Below are 15331 nucleotides of genomic sequence, written 5' to 3' on the forward strand. Positions count from 1 at the left end.
TTGAAATTTTAAGTTTTAAAATGCTTTCTCTTCATACTCTACACACTACAGGTGTGTGACTTTGTTTTCTGAGTCACCAATTTTGGCATTATTTTTCACTGATTTAAGATAAATGAAAATATAACTTACAGTCCTTCTTTTTCTCTCCATAGTCTTCCAATCTAACCATATTTCAATTTTTAAGTTAAATTCACATTCACCCTTCTCACTATAAAGAACTCTAAGTATTACTGCCGAGACAAGCTGCCTACCATAATTACGTTGCCTTAAATGTAAATTTTTTTTTTCTTCTGAATTTGTTACTACCTTGTCTTTTAGGGCTTTCCCTGAACATCTGAGGTCTTTCCATACTGTGAAACACCTTACAGTTCTTAACATAAACTTCCATAAAGTTAAAGTCACTGGATAATTTTCGAGGCCTGTATACTGGCTAAAGAAGGTCACTTTGATAAAATGGCATTTGAACAGACACCTGTTTGAAGTGAGGGAGAGAGCCATGTGACTAGCTGGGTAAAACTCCAGGCAGAAGGGACAACTACAAAGGCTTCAAAGTGGGAGGACACTTGGTGTAGCGGAGGAGCGTAAGGAGATCAGCGTGGGGGAACACAGGGGTGAGGAAGGGGCAGTTCTGCAGGAGATACAAGGCCTTTGGGTTTTATGAGGAATAAGATGGGAAGCCACTGGAAGTTTGTGAGCAGAGAAGTGGCAAAAATACGACTTATATTCTACCAGGATCATGTTAGCTGCTACTGGGTAAAGACATTTTAGGAAAAGAAGAAAGGCAGCAGAAAAACCAGTTAGGATTTTCACTTCCTCAGTAGTTCAGGCAAGAGACAACGGTGGTGTGGACTACTATGCTGACAATGATGGAGAGGAGAGGTGGTCAGATTCTGGATTTCCTGTGAGGGTAGCTGAGTCAAAGGCGGACTGGTGAGAAAAAAAAAGAGAATCAAGGATGACTCAAAAGCTTTTGGTGCAAGCAAGAGGAGACGACGAGACAGAAGGACAGAGGAGGACCAAGCTTGATGGGAGAAGTCAAGAATTCGGTTTGGGATATGTTAAGTTCGGATACCCAGGGGGAAGTGCTCACCAGGAGCTGGAAAATGAGTAAGAAGTTTAGTGAAGTCAGGACTGGAGTCAAAATGGAGATGCTGTGAGCTGATTTCTTGTTTTCGTGTTTCTGAGTTTTGAAAGTAGGGGGTGGAAATATTTATTCTTAAATGTACTCCGATGCAGCTTTCATTCTCACCATCCCACTTAAACTTCTAAGACTCAATGAACGTTGTTAAATCTCCTCTCCTGAATTCTGTGACACATTCCAGTTAACCATTCCCTCCCAAATTTATACTGATAATCTCGACCTCTTGCCTGACCTTTAGACTCATGTATCTGTCTACCTGGTATCTCCATTTGGAAGTCTGCATCAGAAGTTAACCTGTAAAAACCACAACTCTCCACTCGTTCACCCCTACCGCTTCCTTCTCCTATCCTCTTTTCAGCCACAGCCCGAACATTCACCCAGTCGCTCACACTTAAAAACTAAGAAATCTCTGACTCTTTCCTTTCTCTCTTCTCTACTATCCATCCCTTGGCAAGTGCCAACTACATCTCCAATCTGTCTACTCTCTAGCACCACTGCCTCCTCCTGAAACAAACTCCTCATTCTCTCTTGTTCCAACCAACTCTTTGCTGGTCTTCTAGCTTTCATTTTTTATTCCACAAGCCTCTCCCTGAAGAGTCATCAGAGGGATATTTTTAAATATCCCATACTTAGAATCCATCAATGGCATCCACTGTGCTCAGAATAAAACCCAAACTCCTCACACCTACGTGATCTGACCTTGGTCCTTGTCTCCCACCTTATCTGGTTCCTCTTCCTCACTTTACAATCAAGGCACATCTACCTCCTTTCCGTTTCTTTAACCCTTCAGGTTTTGACTGCACGCCATCACCTCTCCCCTCTAGACCAGGCCTCTATCTCTGCTGCTTTCTCTTCCAGAATGCGTATCCTATGTTCACACAGTGGCTGCTTCCCATCCTTCGTGTCTCAGGAGAGGCCTTTGCTCACCTGTGTTAGACCTAGTCCCCTCGTTCCTTTACTTCTGTCATAACCCTCTGCTCATTTTCATGATGCTCACTAACATTTTGTTATTACCCTATTTATTCATTTGGTTTGTTTCTTTTTTGTCTCCCCATCACCAGAACCTAAGCTTCATCAGGGCAGGGGTCCTGTTTGCCTTGTGTTTCTAGCACCAAAACTAGTGCCTGGGACACAACAGGTATTCATTCATTTCTTTGTTGAATGAGTTAATCAGACCTTTACATAAAGATGTACATGGAATAAAGCTCATGGCATGCCCCCTCTTTTTTATTTTTCCATTTTGTAGGCTGGGAGATAAATGAATAGAATAAAATTTTCTATCCAATCATTTCTCCTAGCCTGTTTCAATGTTCCAAAGTTTAATTAACAGAACAAGGAAGTCACCCTGAACTGAACTCAACACTTTGGAGTTTTGCAACATTTCTGTGTTCACAAAAAGTAAAGATAACTATATGGAATGTCTACCAACAAGTTGCTTATTACAGATTATAGGCAGACCTCAGAAACATCGTAGGCTCAATTCCAGACTATCAAAAGAGAGTATCGCAGCAAAGTGAGTCAACGAACATTTTGGTTTCCCAGTGCAAATAAAAATCTGTTTATACTATACTGTAGCCTGTTAAGAAACAGTATGGTGTCTTAAAAAACAATGAACATACCTTAACTTAAAAATACTTCATTGCTAAAAATTGCAAACCATCATCTCAGCCTTCAGTGACTCCTAATGTTGTCGCTGGTAGAGGAGTTGAAATATTTCAAGAATTACCAAAATATGACACAGAGACATGAAGTGAGCAAATGCTTTTGGAAAAATAGCACCCAAAAATTTGCTTGACAAAGGGTTGCCACAAATGTATAATCTGTGAAAAATGTAGTATCTTCGAAGTGCAATAAAGCAAAGTGCAATAACACAAGGTCTGTCTGTATTCCATACAAGAAATGCAACAATAAACAAAGATGCTCTGTGTCAGGTATCTCCAGTTCGCCCCTCCGGATTCACACTCCTTCCTTCTCTCCCTCCTGGTGTGTGCATGTTATGAACCCAGATTTTGAGCTGGATTCAGACAATGGGAAGCCCCACCAGGAGGTCAAAGACAGAAAAGAAAATGAAGTCAGGATACGTATTTCCTTGGGACCACTGGCCAAAAACCACCCTGCTCTCAAGGTGCTGATTCTACTCATTATCTCGAATGAGTAGAACTGAGGCCTAGGAGCAGCTAACAGTTGCACTGCTAATGAGCCCTGAGACACTGGACTATCCCGTGTGGTTCTCCTACACTACAAGTGCATAAGTAGTTTCTCAGCAAAAACCTCATCCAGTTATTTTTTTTCTTTATATTTTATGTGCTATTTGAAAAATCTAACAAGCATACATTATTAAACAGAAAGAAATGGGAATATATTTTAAAATAACATTTCCTTCTTCTCTACCGCCATTTCTACTCTTAGTTCAGAAGCCCATCACTTCTTAATGAGATCATCATAGCTTCCTTACTGCACTTAGTTTCATCTTGACCCATTCAAGTGATTTTCCCAACAGGCTAAGTGACAGTACCATTTTCTTGTTCAGAATCTTTTCAGGACTCTCAACATGGTGATGAGAAAAATAACAGTTCCCGTGCACAGTATCCTAGGCCTTCACAATCTGGCTGCTCCTCACAGGCTGGCCTCACTCGGGCTAGTTCTCATTGTTTTTCCTGCACACAACGCATTTCCACCCCCATGTGATACCTGTTCGCTAAAGTGCCTCCCTGACGCTTGTCCTCCTGGTCAAGTCCCACTCATTCTTTCAGTCTCAGATTGAGGTCAACCTCCAGTTCCCTGATTCCCTCGGGCTTCTCCTCTACCCACCCTGGAGGAGGAGGTCCACTTGCGATTCTGACAACTGTCACATGCTGTGATACCGTAACTGTTTTCACATGTTTCTCCCAGCCAGCCACAGGCGTCCTGACAGCAGAAACAAGTCTTTCCATCTCTGCATTCCTCACACCTAACACAGTAAGCCTTCAAATACGGGTCACAAGAAGACATACGCTTTACTCTATACTTTGTTGATCTAAAGGTTACATTTTTAGAAGACCGATCTGGCAATTCTATCAATCAAATTCATCTGTATCAGAACTTAAGTCAAACAGTGGGTGATCCAAGACTGTACAGGAGGGACCCCCTGATGGTCCAGTGGTTAAGACTTTGCCTTCCAGTGCAGGGGGTGCAGTTGGAGCCCTGGTCAAGGGAGCTAAGATCCAACATGCCTCATGGCCAATAAACCAAAACATAAAGCAGAAGCAATACTGCAACAAATTCAAAACAGATTTTAAAAAAGGCTCATATTAAAAAACAATCTTATAAAAACAAAACAACAAGGAAAAAACTGTACAGTACTGCTTATGCTAAGGGCATAATTACTAAAACCACTACCATTCCTTAAAGACATTAACTTATGATCATCTCTAAGTCTAAACTACCCTCCAAATGTCTCACTAAAGATTTTCTTTTCACATGAGAATAAATGTTATTGTTGTTGTTCAGTTGCTAAGTTGTGACCAACTCTTTGCAACCCCACAGACTGCAGCCCGCCAGACGCCTCTGTCCATGGGATGTCCCAGGCAAGAATACTAGAGTGGGTTGCCATTCCTTTTCCAGGGGATCTTCCAGTATCCAGGGATCAAACCCATGTCTCCTGCATTGGCAGGCAGATTTTTAACCACTGAGCCATCAGGAAACCCCTGAGAATAAATCTACACTTCCAATAAACGAGATACTTCTATCAAAAAGTATAAGAAGTAGGTTCCAAAATAACTGGAACTAGTAACGGCTTACCAATACTAGCATGATCAATAATTGTGTCAATATCTTGTAGACCCCATTTCTTATACGCTAATGGCGGTGGCTGGATGTTCTCATTGCCTGATGCTGCAGCTGTCAAAGATAAAAATTAGACAAACCAAACTTAAATAAAATGGAGAAAATGAAGTTTTACCAAAAATCATTAAAATATAATAACTTGATTTATTATTCTAAATTAATTAAAAATAAAGTAATATAAACCATGATACAGTGAGACTTACTCACACCAAGACAATATGCATAAAATGCATATATTAAAAGACTAACTTGGCTGACATAAGAGATTCTGAAACACTTAAGGAATTAGAAAACACTACTAAAAACTCTAGACTACCATCAAAAATGAAGGTGAATTCAAACTGTAGTTGAAGCCAAGTATGCAATTTCTCCTCTTGAGAAAGACAGTGAATAGAATCCTGGAAGCAGCAACCAGTGTCTTAGTGAACCCTGATGGTACACCCAGCAGAAGCACACATAACAAAACAGAAAGATCTCAAATGCAAATAACTGAGGCCAGGCTTGACAGGAAGATATGCTAACAGCGACAGCACTGCCAGGAAAATGAAGGAAATGCTGATCACTGACCATGGCATTTCCACCTAGGGAGTGAGGAATGAAAAGAAAAGCAGCAGTTACACCTTGGGCCACAGGTTCACGCACAAGACCCCACTTGTCAGTACATTCTCAGGCTATGCATTAGAACACAGCTGGATTCTCGTCATTTATTCAGGAAGGTGAAGAAAAGTACTCTGACAAAGGAAAACAGTAATCCTCTAAGCACTTCAGATTTGAGAGTGAGGCCAAGCAGAGAGAGTTTTCCTATACTGTGAAATAAAAGTCACAACAATCTGTAGCTAAGTAATCAGATATTTAGAGCAACTTACGGTAAGAGAGCAGTAAGTGGCTCACTTACTTGCTAGGAGATAAAATGGCTTTATGATCTCATACATAATAAAATAAATGGCAATTCAAAAACAGTAAAAATGAAATGGCTAATGATACCAATTAAAGCATAACTGTCTATTTCTAGTTTATTTTACTGCAGAATTCTTATGCATGTAAAACTACGAAATTCTTAAACCTATAGAAAATTCTTTTAGAAATTTCTATAGAAAATGACATATATATTAATAGTGACTATTTAAAATTTCTCCAAAATAACAGACATTGAAACTTTACGTGGACTAAATTTAAGTAATTTAAAAGATTATGAAAATAGGTATAAAAATTCAAACAAATTCTGACTTTACAGAAAACCATGTACTACTAAAGAACCACATAACCAAGAAGATACTGATCATATATATCAACCTGTTAAAAAAACAGTGAAAGCTTCTATTGCAATGTGAGATGCTGCATTCTCTCCCTGGAAGAAATTGCTTCTTCCGTGTCTTACAGTTTAGTTCTGGATTTATGAACAATCTTTATGAATTGGATAGCACATCTTAATTAAACTCTTTCAGGGAGTTAAATCATTTACACGCTTAACTTTGCTCTTTTTAGGGCCATGAAGACTCCTTTATTCCAAACCAGAAGAAAATGGAGTACGTCAGCACCAACACTGGTATCTGCACTGACTTGGGGCTTTTTATACTTTTATTTTAATATCTCTAAAACTGGAATCTTAAAAACTGATGGCGTGACTCTTACTGGCAGCACTTTCGCTTCTTAGTGGAACAGAAAATAATAGTTGCATCTTGATTTTTGATGAAACACAATATCCTCTTCTAAAGACTAAACAGCCTCAGAGTTTAAACTATGGGTAGAGAAGGTTAAAGTGCACGTTTCATGCCAAAGTCTGGAACTGACATAGTTGCCTACATAGATTATATTTAGGGCTCTTAAGTTTTCTCTGTTCAGAAGTGTTTGAAGTTAGCTAAAAGGAGCTGATGCTGCCTGCCTGTTGAGTCCGGCCTAGTCTGAGGAAAACGCCCCCTGCACACACTCTGCTTTCTTCACCCCCAGAGAGTGGAAGCAAGGCAGAATAAAAAGATTTTAGTATGCTGGCCCAAGTAGCACTCATCGAATGAGAAATCTGGTTCCTCACTGAGACGCAACTGAATTCTCTATCCCAGTGCTGAACTCCTCTCTTAACTGGCCAAGACATATTGCTGAATTAGTGAAAAAATCCAACGGTTCAACTGGCAACATGAGAGCTGAAGGTCTAGTCCTCACCTTTATCTTCCTAATTAAGCAATCTACTGTGCTTAGTCGCTCAGTCATATTCAACTCTCTGCAAACTCATGGACTGTAGCCCGCCAGGCTCCTCTGTCCATGGGGATTCTCCAGGCAAGAATACTGGAGTGGGTTGCCTTGCTCTCCTCCAGGGGGTCTTCCCAACCCAGGGATCGAACTCAGGTCTCCCACACTGCAGGTGGATTCTTTACCATCTGAGCCACCAGGGAAGCAATCTACTACACTCCCATTTCTATAGTAGTGGTATTTTTTTTTTTTTTCTGTTTAGAACTAGTTCAGAAGGCCTTTTAAATTTAGAAGATGTATTTTTCTAAGTAGATTAAATTAAATAAGACAAATATCACCACAAGTTAGCTATTTCTTGCCCCAAATTACCTTTTGCTACCTGATTTCGACAAGCACGAAGAGACTGAAAAAGGCTAAATCCATCAATAGTCACAATGGCAGCTGGGTATAATATACTCAACTCTTCATTCTGTTAAAGGAATAAGGAGGAAGAAAATATTTCCATTATTGCCAAATAAGCATATCTATGTTTCTGTTATAGCTGAATATCACGATTAATGTAAAGGAAAGGAATACTATAACTAAACAACCATCGAACACCCAACACACAAGACAACAGCAGGCAGGCAGAGGAATAGTAAAAACAAATAAGACTTTTTTTTTTAATGCCTTTTGGTCAAGGACTTCAAGTTCTTCTCAAATATGAGCCTTTGCACAAGGTGAATATTTTCAGGATAGACAAAGGGAGTAACCCAAAAAGTACAAGTTTCATAAAAGTGAAATTTAGTCACTATATGGATGCAAACAACACATAAAAGAAAAAAGAAGAGAAAAGAAACTCACCTGAAATCCCAGACGTATTTCAGTATATAGGGTCATACATAGTTACACACTTTTATACAAGACTATACCATATCCAGTATTCTGTAACAGGTTTTTCTTTATTCAGTAATATATCTATGATATTCTTCCATTTCAGTAAGTGAGCAAATCAATTTTTGTTGTGGCAACGCTGTATCGCATCGTATATACCAAAATTTCAGTTATTACTGGTGGAGATTTAGTTTGGCCTGCTGGTTCCAATCTCCCTCTCTACCATCCACACTTCACAGCTGGAGTGATCTTCTTGAGACACGGCAGAACAAACTACTGCCTTGATCAAACCTCTCCACTGGCTCCCTTCTGCACTTAGAATAAAACCTGAACTCTACTGAAGCTTCAAGATGGGGCCTCTCTCTCCATCATCATCTCACACCTCATCCCTTGCACCCTAAACACAAAGGTCATTGCACCTTCACCTCCCAAGTAGCTGCCTGACTTTCTTTAGATCACTCAGGTCTTGGCTCAAATGTAGTTGCTCTGAAAGGCTACTCCTGAGTCTGTCTCAAACATCAATTCCATTTCCTTGTCTTATTTCAATCTCATCAACATGATTACTTCCCTCACGGCACCTATCAGAGGCTGGAAACATCTTGGAAAATCTCAAGCTGTTCATCATTGGTTATCCTCCATCACCTCCAAACTATAGGCGCCACAAAAGCAGAAACCTTGCATGTCTGGTTCAAAAATGGATTCTCAGTGATTACAACTGGGCTGGGCACATAACGGGCAGTACATAAATGTTTATGAATGAATGAAATATTTTTATTATTATAAACATCACTGCAGTAAACACTCTTTTGTATATATCTTTTCACATCACTTTGATCTAAATTCCTTCTAGGAGGTCTGTTGGGTCACAGAGCATTCACAATTTTCATTTTCATTCATATTATTAAACTATCTCAAGAAAGTACCTATCAGTTTATAATTCTACCAACAATACATGACAGTGCCTGATTCTTCCTCTGTCACCAACTTTTGTTAATCTTCATCTTTGCCAATCTGAAAGGTGAAAAATTGCTGCTCATAGTTCTGAGATTATCAGTAACATTCAAAAGTTTATCATATGCTGTCAACCAGTTATATTTCTTCTTTGGAGAACTGCCTTGTCCTTTTTTTCTACTGGACTGTTGGGGTGTTTCCATTTTTAAACAACATTTTTGTGGGTCACAGGGGGTGGGAGCTGATGTCGGGGTTCACACGACAATTTGATAATGCCTAGCTTACGCAGTCCACTGAGCATGGCAGAGGGGGAGATGTCCTTGACAGGGAGGAGCTAACCACCAGCTAAGTATCTCCAAAACAAGACTGTTTTCCTGAAAAAGATACTCTTACAAACACCAATGTCCAAAAGCTGCAGAAATTGTGCTAAATGATAGGGATCTCTGTGCAGAAACCAAAGAGGTTTCTTCGGCATTCCAGAAAAACATCTCCCTTTGGAATCTTCTCCTGCAATGATCAGTCATCCCACCTAGTACACTCACTGCCCCCAGAACTGAATTACAAGGAAATCTGCTCTTGTGATCTTTAATGGAGGTGGGAGTACATTAAAGATGCAGCAAATAGATATTTCTGATATACAAACTGATGTATATTGGACCGAAAGATGCTTATGTAAAATACAGAGTAACAACAAAGACTTCTCTCCGTGTCTTTAATAAATATTTTTCAGTGAAAAGATTTTGACTCACTAAAGCAAAGAGCAAGCATTTAAATGTGAGTTATATTTTTCCACCAGCTCTAAAAACAGATTATTACAAACACAGTCAAGTTTAAAGTATTTAAAGAACGTTCATCTTCCAGGGAATTTGTTTTTTTTTTTTTTTTAAAGGAAATGGCTCTTGAGAGGCAGCTTCAATAAACAGATCACCGTCTTGGATTTCCAACAGTTCCTTGTTTGTTTCCTGCAATAGTTCCATTTTCTCCCAGCTCCTTATGACCAGCGTTGTAACTTAAGTCTTCAGCCTTCAGTTTCATTTTCCTATAATGGGTCCTGGGAAGAGTTTGTTCAACATGTGTGACTTCAATCATCTTCAATCTAGTCTTTGTGCCTCTCAGGTAGTTCTAAATCACTACAGGCATGATGGTATTTTCATTTTATTTCCTATTATCACCTCAAACATGTACAAAGTCAAACTTAATAATCTTTGTATACTACCAAGGCAGTCCCTTCTTCCAACTTCGTCAACGGCATGCCTCAATGTAGGAGATCTTAGAGCCAACTCATTTTTCTCTTTAAATTCGACACCTTGGGACTTTCTTGGTGGTCCAGTGGTTAAGAATCTGCCTTGCAATGCAGGGGATGCAGGTTCAACCCCTGGTTGGGGAAATAAGATCCCACATGCAGTGGAACAACTAAGCCCAGAAGCTGCAACTCCTGAGCCTGAGCACCACAACTAGAGAGTCTGTGTGCCACAGCAAAAGATTGCACATGCCACTACTAACACCAGATACAGCCAAAAAGAGAAAAACTCAGCATCTCGATACAGTAACCCAGTCCTGTCAAATGTTCCTCCCTTTTCCCACAGCCATTCCAGTCCTGGCTCGCAGCACTGCACTCTATTACTGATAACTGAAAAAACAGGATAACTAGCCTCCCTGATTCCAGATTCTCACAAGTCCAATTCATCCAGAACAAGGTCCTTCAAGATCCCTTTGATGATAGTACTTCCTTCTAATATCTCTAGTAGCTTCTAAATCTTCTGAAGCAATTCTGATCTTCACTTGGCTTTCAAATTTATAAACAATCTGGTCACTCAGACTATTTGAGTGTCTCAGTTTCTAACACAGTTTCTTTGCTGTCTCACAGTTTCATGTTTGAATCTTCCCTGATTTTTCTTCCTAACTACCTAAAATATTTTCCCTTCTTTTCTAAGTTCTATACCCATTTTCAAGGCTAAAGTCAAACTCTACCTCCTCAATGAAATTTTCCTTTATTACCCGAGTCCTAATTGAGCTCCCTCTTCTCTAAAATAGCACAGAAGTTATTCTGTTCATGTAAATTAGCAACTCATAAGGTAATGCTTAATACTACTGATTAACTCATTCACTAGTATTAACAGATATTAGTCTAGGCTTTCTTACTGGTTAAATTTCACTCCAGTCCCGCTATCACACAATTTACGTCCACAAAGGAACACAATATATATACATCTGCTTATTTCAAACCTCTTGGAAGCTGGACCGCACAAAGAGAGAAGGCATATTATACAGTTTTGATGATGTACCACACAAGATGTGCTGAACAAGAGCATATTAGTTCATGTGGCTCTACAATTACTGTAGACACAATCAAAATTTTTGACTGTGAGACAACCAAAATCTCACACAGCATCTAGAAAGAAGTGAGAACTGTGGAGTACCTTAGACACTCAATAGTATTTTCTCTATCAAAATTTTCAATGAATATAAAATATTTTCCACAGTAAATAAAAACTGAATAACCCCTTTTCTGAGAAATAGGTTAGTGCAATATAGTAGCACTATTAACAACACAGCTAAATCTTTTTTCTTTTACTCTACATACTTTTAACACCTTTGTCCAAATAAAAAAGATATAAGGTTATATAAAACCATTTTTTACCTTAAGTCACTGTTAAGTTCTAAAAATGAGAAAACCTTTTGGTTTCTAACTCAAGTGTTTTATTTCACTGTAGAACAAAGCGTACGAAATTTCAGTAAGTAAGTAAAAGCAATATTGGTGTTCCTTACTCAGCTATGAATAGCTTCTATTTCTAAAGTCTGACAGCAGGGCTAACTGTGCCATAGGAAGATACCTTCAAGTTTCCACCCAACAAGAAGGAAGAAAACTACTTCAGAGTAAAGCCACTGTCCCTCTGGACACAATCTCTTACGCTACCTGCTCAGTCACGCCAGGATGTCGTGGGATTTCGTAGGTCCTGCACTTGAGCTGAAGCACTGAGTCCTCGTTCAGGAGCTGTGCGAGCAGGAGGACGCCGTTCTAGGAGGAAGCACAGAGACAAGCCTGCTTGTTTTCTTACCAACATACCTGAACACGTGTGGCTGGGCAGAGAGCGGCGTTTCCCCCACAAGTCTTCCATGGATGCCAGGTGGTCTGTCTGCACAAGAACATGGCTTCTCTTCTCTATAGTTTACAGCAGAACCTTCCACCACCACAGCTCCCCCGTTCCAGCCTTCACCCCCATAAGTAATAACTTCACATTCAAGTGGCAGGGAGTGAGTCACCAAGGAGTGTAATGGGAATGCGGAACCAGGTTTTCCAGTCAAATGGTGCCTTTTAACTGCGTAACGCTCAACTCACCTCTGTGTAGAAGCGTACATAACCCGAAGTAAAGCCCACCACGATGCAGGTCCAGTCTGGACGTCCAGTGGAACTCCTGTTACAAACAAAATCAATGATCTTAAGAGTTCATACCTCAAACCAAAAAAAAAAAAAAAAGCCTCATTTACTCCCTTATCCTTACCTCTTCTGGCTTGCTAGCGGGATGCACAGAGCACTGGTTACACATTCCCTAAAAACAAAGACAAAATCATATGTTTATCCAATCAATTTATCAATGACTTTTCTAGCTCTATGTTTGGATGTTAAAGGACAATTAAGTGGAAGATGAGCTCTGCAGACCAGTTGTATCCAATACATAAATTTAAAAAATGAGCAAAACTCCACCATAAGGTGGGTAATAAAACCCATTCACATAAAAGCTAATGTCACATTCACTTAAGGTTAATAAAAAACAGTATTTTTCATTCTGTATTGTCATGAAAAGCATAAAAGTAAAAAAAGCAAACCTTTACCATATACAACTGATTATACACAAAAGTAAGAAAACATCAAGGGATCACCAAGCAGTCATTTCCCACTGTTCCCCTCTCCTCCACATCAGTGAAGAACTTGGGCAGAAGCTGGGAGGAACTGGCAATCACATAACAGGCAAACTGCATTTCTGTTGAGAACATGATTCTAGAGACTTGCCATATTTCAACTGGCTGGCTTCTTTTTTTATACTTTGCAGAAATTGCTGCTGATAATCTATTTCTAAGCACCTGCTGTGCTGGATGGTCCCTAAAAGATTTCTTTTTTCTGACATGCAGATTTGAGAAAAATTTGTCCCACGCCCAGAGACAAGTCTCAAAATTAAAATAATTCCTACTGACTTCTTCCTTAAATTGTCAAAACTCAGGATCATCACCAGTTTATTCAACAAAGTATAAGTCCTCTTCCCCATATATCAAACTAGACACCAAATGAAATGAATCTTTTTGGTTGTCTGTTGTCTCTAAGGTAACTGAAAACATATTAAAGTAACACACTAGCATAAGTGGGTGAGGCTCTTGACAGCCTTGGGCCCTCCTGTCATTCCTGCATGCTTAGTCGTGTCTGATGCTTTGTGACCCTTTGGACTGTAGCCTGCCAGGCTCCTCTGTTCATGGGGTTTTCCAGGCAAGAATACTGGAGTGGGTTACCATTTCCTTTTCCAGGGGGATCTTCCCAACCCGGGGACTGAACCCACATCTGTGTCTCCTGCATTGAAGGTGGATTCTCACCCGCTGAGCCATCTGGGAGGTCCTAAAGTAACTGAACCTTGCATGTGTATTTCCAACAGAAATTAAAGGTCTTCAAAATGCTTAGACTAAATGACTCAAGAAGAAATCGCATTTCACTGAGTCTCTACAGAGTGTCAAACATGTACTACGGATTTCTACTTGATTGTCTTTTATCTGAATTTAAAGTCTAAAGAACCTTATTCATTCCAACTAGATAACTTTCAGTCATAACTGAAAACAATTTTTGGCTGCAGGTACCAGGCTAGCAGCTCCATCACAGAACCATGCTAGAGATCTGGTTTTACAACTCTAACTGGGTCAGTAGGAAACTTGAATTTACTAACTTGCATTTCTTAAGTATTTCTCAGTTTTCAGAATTAATGTAGCACTGTCACCTTTAAGTATAAGCCCAGTGCTAACAAAGCAGAGAGGACCATGGCAGCCCTTGACTTTTTGGCTGAATAAAAATTAACAATGAGGGATTTCCCTGGTGGTCCAGAAGTTAAAAGTGCACACTTCCACTGCAGGAGACACGGGTTTGATCCTTGGTTGGGCAACTAAGATCTCATATGCCCTGTGGTATACTAAAAAAAAAAAAAAAAAAGAGAAAGGTAATAATAATAAAGAGCTAAGGAAAAGACTGTTCGTGGGGCTCTCAAGGCAAGAATACTGGAGTCGTTTGCCATTCCCTTCTCCAGGGGACCACATGTTGTCATGGGGTCACAAAGAATCTGACATGACTGAGTGACTGAACTGAAGGAAAAGACAAAATCTAGACAGGATATTACAGAATTCTCTCTGAACTCTCCTGTAAATCCTCTCCAAACACAAGGGGTTTTTTTTTTTTTTTTTTGGTTCTTTGATTAATTACATGGTTAATAAAATTAAAATTTACTGCCCAAATCATGCTCTACAATCTCTAAAGCGGCAATGAATATACTTTTAATCAACATTCCAAATGACAAAACATCTTAGCAGACTGATATACAAGTCAATCAATTTCACATATACATTTAACATATGGAGAGACAAAAAGAACTAATTGGTCCCTACCCTTCTTCAACACTTAAAGAACCACTCCAACCAACAGCAAACTGCATTTCTTCCTTCCCTTTATCACTATGTTTCCATTTTGCTGGAATAAAACAAAAAACAAAAAAAAACAAACATCATCACACAAAATAACTTTAATTACAGCATACTAAAACAGAAAATTTATTAATTTAATTCTTTTCCTTTAGAATGATGAGTGCAGAATTTAATAGTTCTATATTAATTTATGTGGGTCTTTCTATAAGTAAATATAATGTTTAAAAATTTTTATAAGATTGTTATAACACTCTCTCTTTAGTCTCTTTCTTCCAATTCAATCCATATAATAAAGTTATTAATTCTTATGTATTACCCCATCATTTTTACTTATAAAACTTTTATCTTCAATTGACAAAGAAAAATTTTCTAATAGATTTGTTATTGGAGAGTAAATCTGCTTAATAGTGCCACTCCATACCCATTTAATACAAGACCTTATTTATTTTGATTAGAGGTTTTCCACCTTCTATATATAGCCAATAAATTTAATCTTCAACAAAAATTGTAAGCTAAGCTTATACCCCAAATAGGAAACAACAGTATTGTGAGCTTTCAAATTAGAGGTGAAAGTCACCCAATTCACATTATTGCTAAGAAGGGGTCAGTGGCCTTTTTAGCTCTAACTGCCCCTTGTGAGAATTGGGCAATGCCCAAAACTGCTTCTAAAGTGCCAGAGTATCT

The 15331-nt window shown here is 39.1% G+C and overlaps 1 protein-coding gene and 1 non-coding gene across 2 annotated transcripts in view; both read right to left on the reverse strand.

Annotated features, from left to right (window-relative positions):
* Positions 1-15331, reverse strand: part of RAB3GAP2 (RAB3 GTPase activating non-catalytic protein subunit 2) — a 102003-nt gene that overhangs the window by 45326 nt on the left and 41346 nt on the right. Inside the window, exons 4-9 of the mRNA XM_052653706.1 lie at positions 14612-14693; positions 12478-12525; positions 12315-12390; positions 11892-11993; positions 7520-7619; positions 4922-5020 (exon numbers count right to left, since the gene is read on the reverse strand). Of these exons, the coding sequence (XP_052509666.1) occupies positions 4922-5020; positions 7520-7619; positions 11892-11993; positions 12315-12390; positions 12478-12525; positions 14612-14693 (507 nt within the window). The remainder of the gene's footprint in view (positions 1-4921; positions 5021-7519; positions 7620-11891; positions 11994-12314; positions 12391-12477; positions 12526-14611; positions 14694-15331) is intronic.
* LOC128061944 (small nucleolar RNA SNORA36 family) lies at positions 2380-2511 on the reverse strand. The gene has a single exon (XR_008200790.1). It is a non-coding gene; the product is annotated as a small nucleolar RNA SNORA36 family (small nucleolar RNA).

This window comes from Budorcas taxicolor, chromosome 16 (genome assembly GCF_023091745.1).
Source record: "Budorcas taxicolor isolate Tak-1 chromosome 16, Takin1.1, whole genome shotgun sequence".
NCBI classification, from domain to species: Eukaryota; Metazoa; Chordata; class Mammalia; order Artiodactyla; family Bovidae; genus Budorcas; species Budorcas taxicolor.